Source organism: Sinohyriopsis cumingii, chromosome 4 (genome assembly GCF_028554795.1).
Source record: "Sinohyriopsis cumingii isolate HCF-2022 chromosome 4, ASM2855479v2, whole genome shotgun sequence".
In the NCBI taxonomy this organism is placed as follows: domain Eukaryota; kingdom Metazoa; phylum Mollusca; class Bivalvia; order Unionida; family Unionidae; genus Sinohyriopsis; species Sinohyriopsis cumingii.
This window is the reverse complement of record NC_142964.1, coordinates 73,761,189-73,782,314: the sequence shown is the minus strand read 5'-3', so window position 1 is coordinate 73,782,314 and position 21,126 is coordinate 73,761,189. Positions and strand designations below refer to the sequence as shown.

The following is a 21,126-nucleotide window of genomic DNA, read 5'->3' as shown; positions in this document are numbered from 1 at the left end:
TAAAATTACAGCTTTCAGAAAAAGGAAATAAAAATCATTCAAATTGTACAAGAAACAAAAAATAAATCTTATTGATATTTTTTATTGAAATGTCAGTGATTAATTACAACCAGAAAATATCACTATATTTTCTGAATTTTTGGCGAAATTTCAATCACAAATTCTCACTGATATTTTCAGAAATTTTGGTAGTTTCCTAAAATACCAAAATTTTAGTGAAAAAAGGACAATAGGATGAATGTCAAAAAAATTTCACTGTGATTTCACATTTTCATTAGGGTTTGATTTTTGTAGAGCATATTTTATTAGGAAGCTAAAAAAGATTCATTTATGATTGTAGTTCATTTGATAAAGTTCAAAATTATGCCTAACATTTCTGCTAAAATCAGTCTAAGTCAGAATCCATCTTAAAGAAGGAAAATGAAGTAGACAATCAGAAATTCCATTGAACAGTTATCCGTTAGGAGAAATATGAGAAATTTTATGCTTAGCTATTAGACAGATTCACTCTGTCACCTTAGCTGTATTCCCAGTCTACCTAAATTCCTTCTGAAATTTGTTTTTTTAGGCGGAATACACCCTGAATCCAACTAAAAGCCAGGCAGAATTTGCTTAAAAATTTTATACAGGCTTTTTGTTTTGTTGATTAATCTGGTTCCCAGAGTGGTGTGTTTAGTATTTTGCGAAACAAGTTTTCCAAGCAGGGAACCAGACTAACTGTTGATATAATAGCAAACAAGATTCCTTTTTACAAAAAAAAAACCTGCAACATCTCGTGCAACAATCATCTACTTCTAAACTTAGTTTTTTAATTGTTCAGTTAGTAAAATATTGATGCCGTGATTTCATTGCAAGTTACAGTGAAATTTCTTATCATCCTTGAGGATATCTGTACATGTAAATTCAGAAACTCTGTGAAACTCATTTTCCTCACATTTCTCCATATCTGCGAAACAAAGCTCTTTATTTTGCTAGGAACTCATTTTGCTTGGTTGTCTTGCTATCTTAAATCAGTTATGAATGAGTATGTTAATTTAAGGTAGTTTAATTAGATTACATACACAATAACATTTATAACAGTGTTCGATTGATCGACTGAAATGAGTTACCAGGCATAAGCATGTAGGATTTATATGCCTTTTAATTTTTTGTTTATTCCATCTCCTTTATTTGATTCAAAAGACACAGCGTGATATCAGAAAAGGAGGCCGACTATTTAGTGCAACAGTACAACAAATGCTTCCACTAGTCCAATATCAAAACATGGTTGGCACATAATTAGGTTCTCTGAGTAATGCTTGCGGACATAACTGTTATGGTAGATTGACACATTTTACATTTAACTACAAGAGGACACATTGCATTTATGATGATTACACTTAAAATGAACTAAAAGATAGAACTAAAGCACATATTTCAATTGATAATTTTTTTTTATATTGATATTTATTTATTAAAGTACTGCCTTCACTAGGCGTAAGTGACATTTTCATTGATCAAAATTTCCTTTAATGTCATTAATTACGGTGTGCTTAGAATGTCATTTGGAAAGAAAATGTAAAATATTTTATGACTTCTTTTTAAAGTTGATATTTCATAATGTTTATTAAAATTTCCAGGTTTTATTGACCATTTTTGACAATAAAATGAGTCAAAGTTTCTATTACCAATTTTGGTTGCGATTTTCTTCAAGTTCAGCAAATAGGGATCAATTTTGGTGTATTTTCTGGTTTAAAAAATGGAATCACGACTGTACCCGTGTTATAAGCGGGTTTGCAAGTTATCAGGGCAAGAATTATCAAGGGAGTTGTATATAATGTTTTAATGTTACGCAAGTATGATCATATTTTTGGGCCTTTTCTATAAGAACAAAATTTGATCCACACCTGTCTTCATGTTATATGCAGGTTTATGAGTTGTCAGGATGCACTAAAATGAGGGATTGGTATATAATGGAAAAAGAAAAAAGTTTTCAACTAAAACAGTTTATACATTTCTCATGAAACACAAATCATTTTCATTTCAGAATCAAGGTATTGATATTATTAAGCGAATCAAACCTGCTGAATCATACATGCAAATGAAGCAGAAAGAAATGGCAGAAGATGGGGGTGGGAGGAAAGGTAAACTCAGCAAAGTAGAGACTGTCCCAGGTCAATACGGATCAATGTTTATTTCTAGTAAGTTTGTCACTCATATGTAGCCAGGTGTGATCTCTTCGCATGTGTCCATTTGTACTGTGTGAGGCTAGACCATTGACTATGATGAAACTTGGGATGTAAGTAGGTAAAGTGTTGTTCAGTAATATTTAGCTTCATATATTGATGCAAAGGTAATGCATATTGCAGACCTGCCAACCCTCCTGCTCTTTGCACGATGTACCAGAATCTGACTGTTCCACCCATACTCCCACGGTTTTTAATTTTTTGTCCTAAAAAAAAGTCCATTTCATCAACAAAAAAAGAAAAGTCAGGAGAAAAATCAATTTCGCTTAAAGAAAAAACAATTTAAAACTCACCAGTGAGTGGGACCAGAAGTATGAAGAAGTTCTTTAAAAGTGCAATAAAGTTGTTGCAGTGTTGAATCCTTATGTTTGATGACCTATTATATGATGTCTAAAAGAGAGGGTGGTTTGGATGAAATTGGAAAGTCAGACAAATATAAAAATTCTGTCCATGCCTGACTCTTGGAAGTGATTTGTATGCATCGTTTCCCAAGACATGATTTTCAAGTGACATTGTTGCCAGTGGTGGGTGCAGTAATTATGGTCAGCATATCCTGTAACAAAAGTTACTTTTTAATCTTTACTCTATATTTTTATAGTCATAATTTTATGCCTCAAATTATAATTGATGATTTATTCTTCAGTGAAATTTGGATACACTTATATATTGGTTAAATATTATAATAAAGCTGAACAAAAGACAATCGATATATAAATGTTGAAAAGGACTCACCGTTTGTAAATGTGTTAACATGTTTCTCCTTTTATATATTAGAGATTCATGAAATCCTCAATGACATAACTGAAATCTCCTGGAAAATATTTCAAACTCTCCCTTGATGAGTATCGATGGGGTTGGCAGGTCTGTTATTGCTTCTGTGTAGCTGTGACAGCTTAAATAAAAACGTGTACACAATTACATTAAGCTGTTTCTCACTAGTTTTGAGTTTAAACTTCAGTAGTCCTCAGGTGTCACTTAAGCTTCATGTTTGTACTTTAAAAAGAGATAATACAAAACTTGCATTGTACGTTCCTCATACGTAACAAGTTTAATTCTGGTGTTCCATTCTGTTAGGCATATATTTGTTCAACATTTAGACTGGCAAATGTTTGTCATCAGCATTTTCAGGATCAGTTTATGGAATTAAATAATACATGTAAGCAAAGATCAACAAGGGAATTAACTTTAATATTAAATTTGGCATTTGGTTTGATATTTTTTAAAAATGAAGTTCTCAAAGATTACTTTACTGTGTCAGGGTATCAGTGTGGATGAAGCATTAAAGAAAAATTCTGGTTTTGATGGCTGCTGTAACTGACATTTCGTAGAAGTTACAAAGAACAAGCAATAATTAGGATGATTAATGATTTCTTTCTTTCAACTTTTGTTTAAATGTTAAATGTTCCTGAAAGAAAATTTTCATTAAATTTAGACACAGTATTAATTGTCCAAAATTTATGTTATAATTATAAATTTTATATTTAATAATAAAGTCCAGTTTTTATTGAATAATAATTGACCTGCTATCAGATGTGTGAGCCTTACATTATTATATACAGGGTCATAAATTTTAAATAGCCATTTGGCTTCAAACACTCAAAATTTACAGAAGCATTCATCATATAAATTATTATTCTCATTGTTATACAGTCTGAATATAAAACTGATATGATTGTTTCTTTCTCATTGTTATGGTATGAATATAAAACTGATATGAATATTTCTTTCTCCTTGTTATATGGTATGAATATAAAAGTGATATTAATGTTTCTTTCTCATTGTAGCTTTATTAGGTCAGATGTTTAATGAGGTAAAGGGTATGGGGATGTGCATTCATAAATTAACCATGGGTATAAATCCGCTTCCAGATCAACAATTTATGTGCAGTATTTATCCTGCAAATTTTTAACCATTGAGGATATATTTAGAGGCTTTTGATTTTGAGATGTGATTTGCTGTGCTGTGTATCAATATGTATTTAACATTTATTTGATATGAGTGTGTCAAGTCTAACATCAACAGGGTTCAAACAGCACAACAACATTGTAAAAACATACAGCCTCATTCATGTAATGTTTTCGGTTTGCTTACGGAATTTAATTCTTTCCATGATGTAAATGCCTGTACAGTATGCCGTTACGAACAGTATATTCCATGTAACAGCGCATTGGTCTAAACTTTGTATCAAAATCCAAAATGAGATACCTGTACATTGATATGCAACAATATTAGCATGTCAACATGCTGATTTCTCTTTATTTTTGTATACCTGGGAGTTAGCATATTTGGTACAGCATTAGAGTTGTAATCCAGGGGTTAAGGGTTTGATTCCTGCCCATGTCAGCCTTTGTCAACTGCCTCAGTGTCTCTTTGGGAAAAGCACTCAGCTCCCATTTTTTAGGCATGATATAGCCAGTAGTATGTGAAAAATGTTATAAAAAAGCAACCAAATTGTTTGTACAGTTTTCAAAATGAAATATCAAACATTTTCTCTTATTTTGGCTTATGCAAGGTTAACAAACTTAGTTACTTTTGTTTGTGATAATACCCTAGTCCACCAAAGATAGCCAATCTCCACTTTCAAAGAATTGTGACAAATTTTTAACTGCGAATTCTTTGTTCTATTATAAGTCCATCCCTATGCATCTCAGTAATTTTACAGTGACCATGTTGGGCTTATCACTGGAGAAATACTAGAATAATTATGTTGTGGGGTTTCAACGCCATTTTTCAGCACACGATAGGCTATGCATGGTGGCCAGTATTAATGGTTGTGGAAGAACCCAGGAAAACCCCGGGAAGAACCATCGACTAAGAATAATTATGTATAAGCCTTCTAGACTTGCTAGGATAATGATTTTATATTATTAGAATAAAACAAATATAGGCCTTTCTTAGAGATTTTCATGTTGAAGTTTGTACTAAAGATTTTATCAGTAACTTTTGAAATTATTTTTAGATATTTTTCCAATGTTTTACCAATTCCTGGCAAAATTTTGTTTCTCTTTTTTTTCTCAAGGAATAAATCTTTCACGCTTCACATGTCATGTTTGTTGGTTATGTAACACATACAAAATTACACATTGATTAATGGGTATGAAATTTTTTTCAGTAATTTTAAGAATTACCTATTAATTACTGTTCAATTAAAGTATGTCATTTTAAAATTGTAATTAAAAAAAACCCTAAAAAGTACTGGCTGGCTACCAGTTAAAGTGACTTTTTCAAAAACATAAATAATGAATTACTCAATACATATATTGTATAAAGTTTTTTTATTTGTTTCCATCAAGAATTTTTTTAGTTGCTTGCCTGCAAGATTAACATGCATTTCCAATGTGAAAATGTAATCATGGTATCTTCTTTCACTAAGATGAGGAATTGTGTTATACAAATTTGTTAACTATTTTGGTAAAAAACATTTAATTTAGCAGCATGAAAATGAAGGATTAAAAAGAAGTTACACTGTTACTAAATACCAAACATGAACGTACATTATCTTTAAGGTTCTGACCATGTTCATAGTGCAAAAATGGACATTTTGCTTGGCACAAGAAAACAGAAGTGCATGGATTAGTAGGTACATCTGCTGTTTGCATTTTAGTTCCAGTGATTGGAATTCCACATTGGAATTAGAGATTACATCATATCCATCATCAAGTATGGATGTTTACATGCCTTAGACCGTGATTTTACAGGTGAAATTGCAACATTTTCCCAAGTGTAGTGTCTCCCACCTCCTCCCAAGTATGACTTGGATGTTAATTAAATATTTTAAGGTAAGTTTGCAAGATGTAATGCTATTGTTGCGTAAATAGGACCTATGTGAACAATTACAATCAGTGTTCACATTATGATGACAGATCTGTGTACTGATCACTTGAGATCATATGTATATTGAGTAGCATAGACCCTGAAATGCCAGGGATATCTTTACCTCTTTCCATTGAACTCAACAGTCCTCCTTTTGTAATGTATCTGTATTCAGAATTTAAAGACAGTGCAGAAGAGAATCAGTTAGGGTGGTGAGGAGGCAATTAAGCCACACACACAAAAAAAACGTGTATGGAAGAATTGCAAAAATGTTTTTATTTTCAAGATTTGTCACCCTTTTTACTTTGAACTGCCCTCAGGATTTTCAGTTCATTCCATTCCTGCTTGATTGTGACTTGGCACATCAAAACCACAATATTTAGTGCCCAAAAAATCCCGACATGGTTTTGTTTCTAGGACATGGTAATTTACTGTAAATCTCTTCTTTTTTTTTTAAAGAAAAGAGACTTTACTTGATAACTTGATATATGCCCATAACCCTTTAGCCTGTATACAATGTTAAAAATTATGAATAGCCTAGTTTCACGCATAATGCTTGCACCCCAGGCCATTTAAATGGGTAGTTATCATGGAGTGTTTATAAGGTAAAGGTGCCCAGAGACAAACAGCCAACACTCTGCAGATTTCATAACTTTGACAATAATAAAAGGTCTACTAGAGTGTAATACACATTATATATCAAAATGTTCATTTTTTGCTAAATAACTCAGAAATGTGCATTAAAAATGCAAATTTAAATCACAGAGAAGAAAATCAAGATGATGTTTGCATTTATCGATGTTTTATGGAAAACGCTTTGGAAATATGTGGATACTTCCAGTGATATTAGGATTTCAGGAAGTGACATACTATCAGGAATTCCCTCAAATTTAGTGTATGTGGTGATGGCTGAATTTAGTGATAATTCAAGTGAATTTATGGCAAATTTGTCATGATCATATTCATCTTGTGAGGAAGTTAAACTCCTGGAACATAATGAATTTTAAGAAAATTCTGCTCGCTGAGGTTAGACTACTAATTTAAGCCCGAACGTGGATGAGGACCCTAAAGAGATCGTGGGGCATAATCAGGCTATTCATTCTGGTAATTACTATTATCATTATGGCAATTATTATTATTATTCTTTCATTAATGTTATTTCAGTTTGATAATGAAAAGAGAAGGGCATGAATTTGGGCAAAACTTGGATGTCTTCAGAGCAGATTGTCATATGGGCGTGGTTCATCAGTAACTAGTAGTGTTAAAAGTTAAACACTTAAGACTCAGACTGTGAGAGGTTTAGAAATAAATACTTTATGACAAGTTTGTTATTTTAAATCATGATGAAGTGCAGACCCCGAATGTAATTTGGGTGTTATTGTTTACTACCCTCCACAGATAGTAAAATTTAAGAATTTTACTAGAATGAAAAAGTAATCATAGACCTGCATGGTGTATCGAGAAGTTCAGCAAGCATATATTTTGCTCTGTGGGTCTTGGTGTATAATACTAGTGGCAAAGGAAATATACATATATATGGGGAAACAAATCTTGAGAATAATAATAATAATACATTGCTGATTATTGTTATGTTATTGTGGTACAAAGGGAAGAACAAAAGTCTAACCATGCATCACATATACATATATATCAAACTTTAACATGCAAGAACTTCTCATAAATTTTACCCACAAGTTTGCTGTCTAACACAATAATGAATGATGGAGTGTAATACTTATCATGTATATTGGTGTACCTGTGGAAATTGCAGCAGTAAAGAAATAGTTGAGAAGTGTAGAGGCTGTAAAGAGATTATGATTTTGAACAAGACTGGGGAGGTCAGGGTGGATTGTATCATTGATCATCCAAGATTTCATACAGTTTGCTTAGATGAACATGTCCTGGAAGCAGCATACTGTGCCTACATTCAGCAATATGGAAATTGCAAGGAAATCCTGTCTTAGTGAATGAACACTTATGTAGGCAAAACATTTTTACAGTAGTTATGGTGCCACTATCAGGGTCAGTTTAGGGACATGTGATTGCTTTATATGCATGTGAAAATTATGCTTAAAATTCCTTGTCATAAAATCTTCCTTTATTAATAAAATGTATCAGTGCCAAACGTTTCATTTTGATAACAGATCATGCTAAAATCGTTCATCCATTATCTTGGAAATTCTCAGGATTTTTTAAAATAATTCTCTGTTATTTTATTTCTTGAACAGATTCTATACTATGACATTAAAAGCATATTGCTGTCTGTTCATGTCCACATTTGATTCATTTAGTTTCCTAATACTAGTTGCAGCAAGATATAAGTGTATGCTAAAGGCATTGATTCTGAAAACATGAAAGAAGTAATAGAAAACCAGGATACATGAAATAACATAACTTTATTCAAGTTTAAAAATTTGCTGTATATTCTGTTTTCAGTCATAATAGATACATGGCTGCATAGAGGTGGCAATAACTGTCTATCGACTGACTTTGGCTTCCTGAACACTTTCTCAATCACTGCCATCAATTCTTCAACATAGTCTGAGAAAAAAAATTGTTACCCCAGTAATTCAAGAAACTGAAAAATGTCATCCACTGAATGTATTTACACAGACAATTTACTAAAGTGAAATATTGGAATTGGAAACAAGACTTAAACCGTATTCCTTTTAACATACATATAAATCATAGTTTAATGAATAATAATAATAATATTAATTTTTGTTGCGATATTTGATTTTGAATATGTGTTACAAAAAAGAATCTGTGTTAGCTTTGTTTTCATTTAAATCTTTTAAGTTCAGTTAGTTTTTCCCTTCCGTGTGTGTATATACAGGGCCAGCGAGGAGGGGGCTGACCCCAATTTTAATATAACTTTAAACATAGAACTGTTACATTACTATATGTGCTTGTATACAAGTTTTATCAAATGGTATCATTCAGTGTAGTCAAAATTGCAATATCTACATACCCTTGGCAATATGTCACGCATCAAAATAGTGTGTGGCTCTCATTTTTGTTGTTATTATTGAACAGGCTTGAAATAAGCATGGGCATGCAAATGCTTTTGTTGTGGGGGGGGGTAATAATAAGGGAGTGGACAAAAGTAAAATTCAGGGGTCACACACACTTGTCATGGTAAAGCAGGATTCATTTTGGGGGTAGGGGTGGGGATGGTTTGCAAACACCCTCCCACTAAAATCGCCCTCTCCCATTGATCGTTCTTTTGCTAAGTATATTTGTGGCAAGGGGTAGGGGCTGGCAACCAATAATATAGCATGATAAAGCTGTATAAATATTTTACCCTTGCTAGCTCTTGTTCTGTACAAGCTTCTCTCGGTCTAAATGTTGTTAACTCTGCCATAACTCTTGGGTTTTTTTCATCTGATGTTTACGGACTCAGTTTTCTGACCAGAAAACAGGCTTGGTACTGCATTTGGCAGGAGTAGTTTTCTGACCAGAAAACAGGCTTGGTACTGCATTTGGCAGGAGTTGTCTGATGGTCATAATACCAAGTGACTCTTAAATTTTATAGACGGTATCAAAATCATTGTCTCTCAAATGGTCACTGCAGACTATCTCGCCTATCACTGGTTGGATAATGCACGGTACCATCTACTGAATGCAACTAACAATGAACGTAGAAATGCACAGTTCCCTACAGCACGTCACTTCCGCTTTGTCTTATGGAAATTGCTGAGCATGAGATTCGTTAGGAGTGTTTTTTCTTGTGCAACAAAAAAAACGATGTTTTGTGGTCATTATTTTCATTAATAATGAGGTCTTTGACATAATACCTTTAAAAATCACAACTAGAAGATTAAATTTATCATATAAACGAAAGTTGTGTGAGCATACTAGTAGACCTTTACGGTGATTTTGTGTTTGTCATTCCTTTGAACAACGTTGTCAGATTTGAACACTTCTGTGGAATATCCCTTTTGGAAAATTTGCTTAAATGAAGTACACAAAATGGAACAATCCAGTTTGTTTAAAGCTTGATAAGTCAAGGATACATATAAAAGAAACATAGATTATTACACTTCATTGACGCAAATGAAATATTTCAGCCATCGTTAATAAAGTTAGGAATGGCAGCATTTTATTTTTTACACATACTGGAAATGATTCATGTCAGCACTAGGGATTGAACATTCAGTTTTCAGGGGAAAGGGTGCTGCTTGGACAACCATTATGAAATCTTCGATATATTCAATAAGTTTCTATAAATAGATAACTTATTAACAGTTGTATTTAACATCACTTATATGGGTCACATACTCTGTCTCTTCTGAGTTTGAAAAAGTTCCCAGCACTGTCTGGAAGGTTGGCAGGTATGTCATTCAGATTTTTTTTCTTTGTTTTGATCAATTATTCAAACATTATTATTATCTCACATTGAGTTATTTCTGTGGAAGCACCAGGTTTCCTAATTAAGCTGCACGGAGCACGTTTTTTTGTGTGTGATGGCATGTTCACATGATAGGTAAATTTTTGTAAAAGTGGATAGAGAATAGATTTAATCAAGTACATGTACTTTGTTCATTTCACTGTATACAGTATCTTGTCCTCGCTTTTCCTAATTTTGGATCTTGGACTCTATATAAATCTTGTTTTCCATGATTTGCTAGCAACAAGTTTTGCTTAGGTTAGATATTTAAGTTAAAAAAAAGGTCTTTTATTTGAGGATATTAATGGTGGTTTTATTGCAGCAAATTAAGTTTTCAAGACAACATGTTAGTGGAGTTGGTAAAACAGATATTTGCAACAGAAAGACAACTGTTGTTGTCCTTAATTCTTGAAAGCAAAGCTGTTATCTCCATCATAATTAACTTTTTATAATTATGTCAAAAATACAGAAAAATATGATCGATGTTGGCATTTGTCTTAGGGAGAGCCATAATGTCAAACAAAACAAAGTTTTCATTGGTGTATTGTGGATTTCACAACTGCTGGTTTTTAAATTCAACCAATCAGTAAGCATGTTGCATGTACAAATGTCCTAGAATACATGAATAATTTGTTGATAAAAGCGAATTTATGAGATGGTGTGCATCTGTGGCTCCATTTCCGTTACAGAACAACTACAAAGGAGTCAAAGTGAAAGGGGTGGTGATCGTCTACAATCCTTGATATCAAAGTACCGCAGCTATAGTGAGGCTCCTGAGCGTAAAATCAAGCCCTTGACTTTATCTGGTAGCAGTAAGATGGGGCTTGTTACAAAAGGGAGGAGTTTTGGCCCAGCGGCTCCAAAAACAGATGGAAAGGTGAGTTCAGAAACCAGTATGGAAGGTGCTGAGGCAGAGGTTCAAAGTATGGTTGCACAAATTGAGGTTGACGAGATTGAATTGTCTGCACACCAGGAAGGTGCATTCACACAAAGTATTTCTACAGTTCATGTTGATGATTCCGGCGGAAACCGACAATCGGAGGGTGGTGGGACAAGCACAGAGGGGGAAACAGATGATGATAGCAAGGAAGATGATGACTCAGAGCAAAGGGATATCAGCTCCCTCATAGACAGGTGAGCATCAAATTGTACAAGTCATGGACTTTTTGCTCTTCATTTCCATTAATCTAATGTTTAGCACCATGTGTGGTGTGTGCCAATATTCAAATATGCTTTGCACACCTTTAACTGTAGAAATAAGTATGGTTTAAATGGACAAGAAAAAATGAACACCTGCAGGTAGTGCTTTTTTTAATGTCACGTCTGGTATACTTAGGTCAGATGTAGTTTTCAATAGATCTGTCATTTTTTTGTTTAGTTTATATTTCCTCAGCATTTGGTCATTTCATAAAGTAGCATCACATTTTTGTTTTTGCTTTTTAGATTTCTTAATAGACTGAAGGTCTTAATTTTACATTAATTTTCTTCTTGCATTTTATTATTTAGAAGCAATAGACATTGAAGGTAAAAGGCTTTTCCTGCATTATATCTAAACTGATCACTGTAAACACATCTGATCTAGGCATATTTGATCAATTCTATGATATTCTAGGATCTTAAAATGCTTACTGCTATCTGCAGCTAGTGTGGCATCATTTGGTCTGGTTGCAAAATCTACATTACCCATATTTAGTAGCCCCTTAATAACATTCTTGGTACAATACGGTTAAGTACAAATGTCAATACATGGGTAGTGGAATTAATCAGTTAAGAATGTCTTGTGGTTTACATGTTGCAGCCCATGGCCAGAAATGTAGTTCCAACTTTTTGAAATCCCATAAGCTTTTTTCCCCAGATAAAATTAAAGTTAAGTTGGTCATTTAATACTTAGAGGTGTGCTTTAAAAGCATACACTTTATATGCGAGGTAAGTGAAAGATTATCCTAATCCTGTTAATCTTGACACCTCTTTTTATGATTGTTGCCCTGATATAATATACTGAGTGGATACAGTTTAGTGGGATTCATTTTATCAATTCCATTATTCCATGATCTGGCACTCTTTGTTGATTTGTACTGGCCACCATTTGCATTGGATGTATGACACTAGGCCAGCCTTTCATAAATTTTGGTTTGGCCCCAGGCATTTTAGGGTAGGTAGGTAGGTAGGTGGGGTTTTTATTTTGTTTTCCTACTTGATTTTTTTGTTCAGTTTGAAATAGGAAATATTGGCAATTATGCACCAAAAATTAATTATATTAACCATGGAAACTAGCTGATTGTTGTTCAGCAGACAGTGAATTTATAGCTCACCTGGCATATATGGATATGTGGCATATGACCATCACTAATTGCTATTTCAGCCTCATCTCAAAAATCAATGAACCAATTTCAACAAAAATTTTTCATATTTGTACAAATGATGCCAGTCTGTCACATTGGTGCTACATACACCCCCTCCCTCGATAACTTGCAAACCCATTTTGTGGTCATGTGTGGACCCCATTTTTTAAACTAGAAATACAAAAAATACTAGTCCTATTTGTTGAATTTGAAGAAACTTGCAATCAAAATTGGTTGTTGTTGTTGTTGCAGGGTTTAACGCCATTTTTCAGGCTATACATGGTGGCCAGTATTAATGGTGGAGGAAGAACCCGGGAAAAACCCGGAAAGAACCACCGACCCACGAGAAGCTACTGGCAGGCTTTCTCACGTACCCACATTTAAAAGCCGAATCCAAAACTCAAACCCATGCAGACAGAGGTGAGAAGGCAGTGATCCATAACAGTAAGCGCTTTAGACCACTCTGCCACTCTGGGCCCCATCAAAATTGGTAAATGAAACATTGATGTATTGTTCATTTTATCATCAAAAAACTGTAGATTGGACCTGGAAATTTAATAAACATTATGAAATTATCAACTTTAAATAGGAAGTCATATATTTTGTTACATGTCCTTACCAAACACCTGCTTAGTACAACATAAATAATGATATTCAACAAAATGTTGATCAATGAAAATGTCAGAAGCGAAATTTGTTTAGTTCCGTCTTTTAATTCGCTTTAAGTGTAATCATCATGAATCAGTGTGCCTTCTTCAGTTCAAACATAAAATGCCTCAATCAGCTGTAACAGATATGTCCTCACGCATTTCACTGGGAACTTAATTAAGTGCCATCTGTGTTTTGACATCTTACTTACGGAAGTGTTTGTTGTATTGTTGCATTGAATTGAAAGCTGACCTCCTTTGTATTATCATGTTAATTACATCTTTTGTATCAAATAAAGGAGGTTGAATAAAAGAAAAGTTAAAAGGCATGCAAATCCTAAATGCATAAGATCTAGCAACCCTTGTCATAAATCAGTTGAACTCATTCCAACTGATCAATTGAACACATTTATAAATATTTATTGTGTACATAGTTTAATTAAGCTACCTTAAATTAACCTACTCATTCATAAATGTGTTCAAAGATAGCATGGCCACCAAGAGAAATGAATACTTTGTCAAATAAAGAGCTTTGTTTCAGATAGAATCACTGTGGAGGAGTGAGTTTGAGAGAATTCCTGAATTGGCACTTTGAGATATCCTCAAGGATGAGAAGTATCACTAATATTTGCATTGAAATCATGGCATTAATAATTTACTAATTGAGCAATACAAAATTTAGTTTCGACATAGATGATCGTTTCATGAAATAAATGTCACTAGTTTTTGGAAAAAGGAATCTTAGTGGTGTATCGACAGTTAAGTCTGGTCCATATTTCGTAGATTCCCTGCTTCGAAATTTGTAGCCGTTTGTGAAGCATGAAACTAATCAACAACAATGAAAGACAATGACGTAATACACAAATGTCTTGTGTACATGTGAATATTGTTTTAAACTTATGGGAATAATGTTAACGATCTTTCAGATGTTGGGCATCTTAAAAATAAATGTAATTTATACAGAATAACAAACAACTTCATTAGAAAAAGCACTTTATTGACAAGTATTCTTAATGCGATTATAAAACGAGTTACCAGCCATTAAAAAATACATCTACCCCCCAGACTCACCCCTTCCTATGGCTTGCTTGATGTTGACTGGGGATGGCTCACTTATTTTTTGGAGGTCTTTCGGTAACTTGCTCCCTCGTTTATGGTGCTGTTTTTGGACTCCATTGTGCGCAAGTTATTGAGGGAGAGGTGCAAAATAGAAAACTTTTAAACAACTTCAAAAAAATTGCTAGAAAGAATTTGACAGAATGCATTCTGGCGTAGGGGTCTTCTAGGTTTATTAAAATAATGCCAATCCACCATCGGATAGGACAGACATTACAATAAATGGAAATAATTTAAACAACTTGTCATAAAATATTCATCAGAATTTTACCAGATTTGGAACTAAGCATCATGACATAAAGGCCTTTTAGGTTTATGAAATTGTTGCCATCAAATATGGCCACTGTTTTTACAAACAATAGGAAAACCTTTAAAGGACTTTTTCTAAAAAACCACTTAACATCATGTTTTCATATGATGTGGATCCACAATCAGATATAGCTGCCATTACTAGAACTTGAAAAACCTTTAAACAATTTCTTTTCTGAAACTGCCTTGCAGAATTTGACCAAATTTGTTACAAGTCCTTACAATTTTGTATAGTGGTTCACTCTCTCAGATATTACAAATGCGTTACTAACAATTATTCAGCAGAATTTGATCAAAAAGGACATCCCAGAATTAAGTGCTTCTAAGCTTGTGCAAATGATGTAGATCATCAAATATGGCTGCAGTGACAAAAAATCAAAGAAAGAAAATCTTACCATGTTATTCTCAAAAGCAGATCAACAGAATTTAACCAAATTTTATAGCATCAGGGTCTTTCAAAATTTATACAGATGATGACAATCTGCCATTAAATATGGATGCGGGTACTAAAAACAAAAATGCTTAAAACAATTTGTCCAACTTTTATGGAGAGCATCCTGAAGGCTTTTTGTATTGCACAAACAGTGCTGATGTGCCATCAATATTGATGAAGATATTAAAAGTAGAGAATCCTGAATAAAATTTGGTAACATGCAAACAAAAGCGTTGGAAGAAATGTCAAAATAAAGATCCTTCTTTCCTGAATTTCTTGTTTTTGTATTTTTGTTGTTGTGGGGTTTAATACCATTTTTCGGCACATGATATGCTGTAAATGGCAACGTATTTGGTGGAGGAAGACCTAGGGAAAAATCACTGACCCACAGGAAGCTACTTGCAAACTTTCTTACATACCCATGATAGTCATGCTGAGACTCAGAACCCACACAGACAGAGGTAAGATGTGTGAGTGATCAGTAAAGGCAGACGCCTCGGACCACTCGTCATTCTTGAGTCTATTAGATTTCTTGTCCAGCTTTCTAGCATTTGGCAGTTAGGCAGATGTCAGCCTGGTGAGTGATCTCAGACCCATGTATGCCTCATTATAAGCCCAAGACTATCGCTGAGAAAAAAACAGTACTGTATTTCTTGTAATTTTCAAAGTACAAAAATGTCTCACAGCCCAAGAATATCGCTTAGAAAAAAGTACTGTATTTCATGTAATTTTTGAAGTACAAAAATGCCTCATAGCCCAAGACTATCGCTTAGAAAAAAAAGTACTGTATTTCATGTAATTTTCAAAGTACAAAAATGCCTCATAGCCCAAGACTATTGCTTAGAAAAAAAAGTACTGTATTTCATGTAATTTTCAAAGTACAAAAAATAATGTGCACAGAAATTATTTGTTATTTAAGCAATCACATACACAAAAATTGAGAACTCCAAAAATCTACATAATCCTCAAAATTATTCACATGCGTCTGACAAATCATACTAAAAGCATCATGCCATAGTACAGTATGTTGTTTGAATTTGTGTGTCATATATACTTGTTTATAAGTCAAGTTCAACAGCAAACTGCACAGACCCAGATCTGCCATTGCATAACATCCTGGCAGATCTGAGCCTCTGCAGTTTGTTAGGAGCAATCAGTAATACAAACAATATAGCCACTGATCTGGCTGTGCATTATGTGACAGGAAATCAGGGTATGTGTTGTTTGCAGTTGGTATTGACTTATAAGTGTGTACATACAATATATATTTGTGCATTGCATTAAATTAAGCATGGGTACCTATGATGCAAATATAGGTGCCTCCTCATCACCCCCTTTATTCTTTCACCTTTTTGACCAAATTGTAGGGTGGGTGCAGGTGCTTGTTGAGTCATATGCAGGTGTTACCATTAAAATGCAGTATGCTGTTTGCTTTTATAAGAGCATGGAATTTCACAAGTGGGAACTTGTTTTTGACCAGGTACTGCAGGATGTAATAGATATGTTACATGTTGTCTTTAGTTTAGTGCTCTAGTATTACATTACATGTATGTTATTTGGTATATTTTATCTGTGTATTTTGATACATTATCATTTTACATTATTGTTACTCTTTTTCTATTTGCTATTTCTTACCATCATCAGAGCTATTCATTGGGTTTAGTTTTCAGTTATCTCATAAATAATAACCATTTGATTTTTTTTGTCATGAAACAAAATAGGTGCTCTATTTTTCACATTAACTACTTGTCCATCTATTGTTCTTGTTTATTTCCTTGAGACTGGTATAGTGCTTCTCAACTGTGCATCTTTTGTCCTTCATTTTTAATATGTCACTTGATTAAAATTGCTGGCATGTCCTCTTTTCTGTCGGGAAATTTTTATTTCTGAATGCTTTGAATGAAATATTCAGCAAAGAAAAAACAAAATGTGAAGTATTTGTGTGACCAACCAGTCTTGTTTTCTTATTGTTGGCTCATAATAAGTCTTTACTCTTTTTTTGGGGGGGTGTAGTTTTTTGAAGTAGTGTATAGTAAAATTCTTGCTGCAACAAAAACTTCAAAAAGATGGAGTTATCATCGATCATTTTCTTCTTGCCCACTCTGTACATAAACTGGATATTGTGGACAGTTTGGTCACAATGATACTAATTAAAATAATGATACTATGATCCGAAATAATTTTTAATCTTTTCTAACATTAATTTTGTCTTCGAACTAAAAATGAACATCTTTCCTGTATAACATCTATTTCATGTATGCCACCATCATCATGTTTCTATTATGCTTTAAAAACATTTTGATCCAAATAAACTTTGACCTCATTAATCACGTGTGATGTCACTTCCTCTTAACAGTTGTTATAGAACACACATGTCCTTCCTTAAGGAATTACGCAAAAGCAAAAGAAAACAGCGTGGTGGATCTGCCCGGGGCACATCCCGGGGAGGTAAGAAGTAGGTAACCATGGCAACCATTCTTGAAATTTTCCAGAATTTCACTCTTTCTATGTGTCAGTTTTACAGTGAATGAAAATTTAATCTTGCATCAGGCTTTCTCACACAGTTCATAATTTTAACATTTCGAGTCTCTCTGGGCCAAATATTTCGCTTTCTTTATGGATTTTTAAACAAAAATATTATGTATCCAAAAATACGTTACATAGTTCAAAGACTATTCTGTTGACATATTTGGCTCAAATCATTCAGTAGTTTTAGATGTAGCTACAAATATATCCCATATCTTCATAGCAGTGACAGGTTACTGAATTCCTCGGCCTGATACCATGTATATTTAATTTTGAAAGGGGTGTATATTTAGCAGCATGGTATGATGTATTGCTTTGGTATGAGTGAAGTTACTAATGTTTTAACTATGCAGTAACATTTTTATTTCACATAAATCTAATAAGAACTTGCATGACTATCTTTGCACTAATTTTCATTGAAATATTTTTGCATGAAAGTTGAGCAAATCTTTGTATAGTTAATGTACCTTATTTTCTCCCAAACATCACACAATGCATGTTCCTGTAATAAAGATATCACCAAGAACAAGTTTTAATGACCTTTTTTTATGAACATGTACATCTGATTTGATCATTTTAGTGTTGGATTCTTTTCCATTAGTATCTTGTCATTTGTTAGCTTTGATAATATAGTAGAAAGGTTCAGAATGCAAGCTTGTTGATATGGCATCTTGTATGGTTATGTAACACATAAAAACCAAAAATTTGCATCTTTTAAGTTCGATTTTAGCCTTGAATCTCTTCGCATAGCCTCAAATAATATTTTCCATAAATTAGGGATTAAGTTGGATTTGAGGTCAGTAATATTACATTTATTATTACAACCTGATTTTTACTAGCAGTGTATGTCACACATTTTGAAAATTTTCAGCAGAATCAAATTTGTAAAACAAATTCCAGCGAAATTACGTAACGTTTTATCACAAAGAGCAAAATGATGTTACATTGGCACATTTCTGAAAGCATGACATTAGGCAATACATTTGTTGTAAACTTTGTGTCAGTATGGGATTTGGTAGAAACAGAATCAGCTCTGCTCATGATTTAAATTGGAGATTTTTTTTTTTGTCTTTCATATGATTTCTTTAACAACCGAATAAAGAGAATAGTATTTACAATACAAATTTTAAGATTGAATTAAGGTTATATGTGCAAAATAACAACTTTCATTAATTTGTTGTAACCTAGGAAACTGAATTGGGTACATTTGAATTCTTTGTTGTGCACCCAGTTTAATGCCATAGACACACTTGTTCACCTTGACAACAGTTTTAATAATAATAATGACCTTATTTAAAGAAGGTAACACAATTGGCTAAGAACTAATCTACCTTGAGGCCCTTATACAAAAAGGAATTTATTTATTTTAGCTGCTTTTAAATTTCAAAATCAGAAGTTGAGGTAAATAAATTGTATCTTTGATGTTCTTATAGCACCACCTGAAAGTTTTTGTTTGTAAATGATCAAATCAGATGTTTTGAAGCTGTCTGAAATTCAAAGCAAATCGAATACACCCAGTTGATGTTTTTTTGCTGCCAACAAATGCACTTTTTTAAATTATAAAAATGTACTTTTTTATGTAATGTTACTGATTCCTGGTTTATATTATCATGGTTACTATTGTTTCTATTTAAGTAATAAAAATATAACCAAAATGTGATGAAGAAATAAGTCTTATAGTAGAATTTTGATTTAAAACTAATGACTTAATGTAAATGAATTAAAATTAATGCTAACTACTGAGTAATTTGTGTTTGATATCAGTTTTTAAACCATTCCTTGGTGATAAATTACATATACAAGATTTGTGATATTCCCTTACTATAAGGTTCTTGTAAAATAATCACCTTGTCCTGAGCATTATCCATTTCAATATAAGGACATCTTTTTTAGTAAATGTACCTTATGGCAGGAATTATCATGTATCCCATTTCATTCCATGAGACTAAAAACAATCTATATATATATATATATATATATATATATATATATATATATATATATATATATATATATATATATATATATATATACAGTACTCCCTCACTATAATGCATCTTAGTAAAGGACAGTCTCTTTCAAAAGGTTATGGATCCATTTCATTATTATATAGTAATAATGTATATGAAAGACTTCAGTATAGGTTGACATTACCTTTAAGGCAGTCCATTTATTTAGCTTTCATGATTGGCATTATACTGAGGCAGTAATGCATATCATAACAAGATTATCTGTTTTCTAAACTGTATTCAGAGTTGTAAAAAAAATTTGAAAATGGATGCCTAAGATTTACTTGTGAAAGAATCATAAATATCATTGAACTAAATGATTGTTGGCGTTGAAGCTCCTTAAAGATGAAATACCATATATACTCAGCTATAAGAACAGTACAACTGCAAATTTCACAGACCTAGATCTGCCATTGCTTAATGCACCAGAAGTTCTGGGTCTGTGCAGTTTGTTAGAAGTTATCATTAGAACAAACAACATGAATGCCAATCTGCTGACACATTATGTGCTGGCAGATCAGGGTCTATGTCATTTGCATTCAGACTTGACTTATAAATGAGTATATACACTAGCAAAATATCCATCAAATTAAACTCAGACTTTCTTAATGCAGTTTGAATCACTATGAGTTGTTCTATAGGAAAAATAATGACAGTTATTTTTTTGTTGCAGAACCATTAGCCTAAATACTTATTAATATAAATATATATATGGTAATTATAATTTCTTTTATTCCTTGCTAGAATACAACCCAGAATAAATTCCTTTCTGATGCATATATAAAACTTTTATACCCTCAAAATGTTTCCCTCCATTTGGGATGTCACTTACCTTTCCTCAGTTCCACCATGCTAAATTATGTGGTATCCTTTTCTCTAATTTTCTTTCCCTTAGTACCTTCATGCTAAGTACATATTCTTGTCAAAAGTTGTTCTCAGTACTGTCTCATTCCCCACATATAACTGCAAATCTCTGTTGGTAATCAAGATTTTCTAAGCAACAGCTTCACATAGCATTTGTTTTCTCTCCCATCTCAAAGTTTGTTCTGATCTTTTCAATTCCATATTCTTTTATGTTCTCTTATGTATAAGGCTTGCTCATGTTTTCCCATCTTAAACTTTATATCTTTTTTTTATATATTGGTATATTTTTAATAGGTATTTAGGCATCTTGACTTTTTAGTCTGGTCTTGAATAATGGATTACCCAGTCACAACATGTTTTTTAAATAAATTCTTGAAATCTAGCTGACAACACTGAACTTCATTCCTTCGTACATAAGTGTCATTGTTACTAATATGTGCGAAGAATAAGCA

General features: G+C 32.9%; 1 protein-coding gene across 21 annotated transcripts in view; it reads left to right on the top strand.

Annotated features, from left to right (window-relative positions):
- LOC149801452 (uncharacterized) overlaps positions 1–21,126 on the top strand; it is a 227,224-nt gene that overhangs the window by 187,320 nt on the left and 18,778 nt on the right. For 14 of the 21 annotated variants that reach the window (XM_089955585.1, XM_089955584.1, XM_089955590.1 and 11 more), the window contains 3 exons: positions 2,027–2,123; positions 11,118–11,562; positions 17,632–17,730. In XM_089955585.1, coding sequence (XP_089811711.1) covers positions 2,027–2,123; positions 11,118–11,562; positions 17,632–17,730 — 641 coding nt within the window. The remainder of the gene's footprint in view (positions 1–2,026; positions 2,124–11,117; positions 11,563–17,631; positions 17,731–21,126) is intronic. The other 7 variants (XM_089955598.1, XM_089955599.1, XM_089955600.1 and 4 more) reach the window with 4 other exon arrangements.